Below are 2,347 nucleotides of genomic sequence, written 5' to 3' on the forward strand. Positions count from 1 at the left end.
AAAAAAAAAAAAAAAAAGAGCTTTCTACAGGAATGTGTTTTTGTGTTTTCATCTGGATGAGCATCTAAAAACAATACAACCTCATCCTAGATCCTTGGACGACAAAGTTATAACAGCTACTATCTAAAACTGGATTTGTGTTTATTGTTCAGTTAGTGTCAAGTGATTCTCTATTTTAGCTGTTGTGAGGTAACGAAACAAAACCACGAAGTGACATAAATGATGGTTGATCATGTGACGGCCAAATGACGTCATTGTGAGTTGTGTGAATAAACATTTCCCAAGAAAAAAGCAGAGAAAGGAGGTGGGAAATTAAGTCATGGAGGGGCACATGGTAGCTTATGAGCATGACTGCCACACAACCAAGAGCACAGTTAGTGGTCCAGGAATTAATGAGAGCCATGTTAATGAATCAACAGCATTAGCTAATGGCAAATTAGACAGATACAATGTGAGTGGAATTTCTGTAAATTTATAGGGCTAATTTACAAATTATTTTAGTTTCATGGCTTTGTAAGAGCTATGCACAGTTTAAGCCTAGTTGTACGTTTGTTCACATTTAAGCTAAGTTATACAAAGATCTTAAGTGAACGCTCTGTGGATCTTCTAGGAGTTACTGATAGAAGTGCAATGGGGCTTTAACAGGTGACATTTAAGTCAGGGTTAAAAATTATGCAGGATTGGACTTCAGGAACAGGGGAAGAGACGAAGGGCCATCCTGGTCGCGGGAGAGGACAACTCCAGGCAAGTGTGCGGAGCGCGAAGCAGCCGAGCCCCTGCGGAGAGCTGGTCGGGTGGCTAGGGCGTGGCAGGGGCGACGTCGCAAGGGCTAGGGACGTCTGGGTGGCAAGGAAGCCTTCCCCAGGATGCGAGATGGTTTTCCACATTTGGGCCTACATGGACTTAAGCTGGCAAGCGGGACGCCCCTCAGTGTCCGTTTCTGAGGCCCCATCCCCGGAGGATGGAGGAGAGTCTGCGCCCAGCGCGGACAGGGGCCCCGCGACCCTCGCTCGGGATCTACTGCGGCGGACGGGCATTGGCTGCCCAGAGGGCCTGGGTCGGCTTCCGGTGGCCGCGGGCGACGCCTGGTACCCCCGAGGCCCCGCGAACTCACCTTCACAAAGCTGTCGGCGTCCGGGAAGCCTGGCAGTACCATCTCCCCGTCGGATTTGGTCTCGCTGGTAGCCGACTGGACCCTGGACTCGCGGGTACTGGGCGGCGCCATTTTTTCGGCCTGCACGGCTTATCTCGCGAGAGCGTCTCGGTCGACGCGACGGGACGTGTGCGCACCACGCATGCGCCAGGTCGAAGCGGCGGGCGGGGCGCCTGAGATTGGGGTGGTACTTCTGAGCGCTGTAGCATGAATTTCGCGTTCTTTTACCTCATATTGTATCATCCCAACAACCCTGTGATCTAGGGTGCGGCCTGGAGGACCTGATTATCACATATATTTTTGACACGAGGTCTCGCTATGTTTGCTCAACCTGGTTTCGAACTCTTGGACTCAAGAGATCCTCCCATCTTAGCCTGCGAAGTAGCTGGGACCCCAGGCGAGGGCCACGAGCCCCGCTTACCCTCGTCTTTATTTAAAAACCGGGATTACCGGGAGTGGTGGCGCGCATCTGTAGTCCCAGCTGCTAGGGAGGCTGAGGTGGGATGGTTGCTCAAGCCGAGGAGGTGGAGGTTCCACTGCACTCCAGCTGGGGTGACAGGGTGAAACCCTGTCTCAAAAATTTCTTTTTAAAGTTATGTTTTTGAGGCTGGGGGCGGTGACTCACGCCTGTAATCCCAGCACTTTGGGAGGTTAAGGCGGGTGGATCACCTGAGGTCAGGGGTTCGCGACCAGCCTGGCCAACATGGTGAAACCCCATCTCTACTAACAGTACAAAAATTAGCTGGGCGTGGTGGCATAGGCCTGTAATCCCAGCTACTCGGGAGGCTGAGGTTTGAGCGCGGGAGGCGGAGGTTACAGTGAGCCAAGATCAAACCACTGCATTCCAGCCTGGGCAACAGAGTGAGACCTTGTCACAAACAAAATTATGTTTTTGAGACAAAGTCTCACTCTGTTGGTCTTCCAAAGTGCTGGGATTACAGGTATGAGCCATCAGCGTGCAGCCTATTTTTATTTTTATTTTTTTTGAGATGGAGTCTCGCTCTGTTGCCCAGGCTGTAGTGCAGTGACACAATCTCGGCTCACTGCAGCCTCCTGCCTCCCGGGTTTAAGGAATTCTCTTGCTTCAGCCTCCCGAGTAGCTGGGATTACAGGCATGCGCCACCACACTCGGCTAATTTTTTTGTATTTTTAGTAGAAACGGGGTTTCACCATATTGGCCAGGCTGGTCTCGAA

At 51.5% G+C, this 2,347-nt stretch overlaps 1 protein-coding gene across 2 annotated transcripts in view; it reads right to left on the reverse strand.

The window, feature by feature from the left end:
* EXOSC10 (exosome component 10) overlaps positions 1-2,347 on the reverse strand; it is a 35,734-nt gene that overhangs the window by 29,676 nt on the left and 3,711 nt on the right. The window contains exon 2 of one of the 2 annotated variants that reach the window (XM_011935805.1): positions 1,115-1,234. In XM_011935805.1, coding sequence (XP_011791195.1) covers positions 1,115-1,225 — 111 coding nt within the window. In that variant the 5' untranslated portion in view covers positions 1,226-1,234. Of the gene's footprint in view, positions 1-1,114; positions 1,305-2,347 lie in introns of those variants that run through there. The other variant, XM_011935806.1, reaches the window with a different exon arrangement.

This window comes from Colobus angolensis, unplaced genomic scaffold (assembly GCF_000951035.1).
Source record: "Colobus angolensis palliatus isolate OR3802 unplaced genomic scaffold, Cang.pa_1.0 Scaffold149, whole genome shotgun sequence".
Taxonomy (NCBI): domain Eukaryota; kingdom Metazoa; phylum Chordata; class Mammalia; order Primates; family Cercopithecidae; genus Colobus; species Colobus angolensis.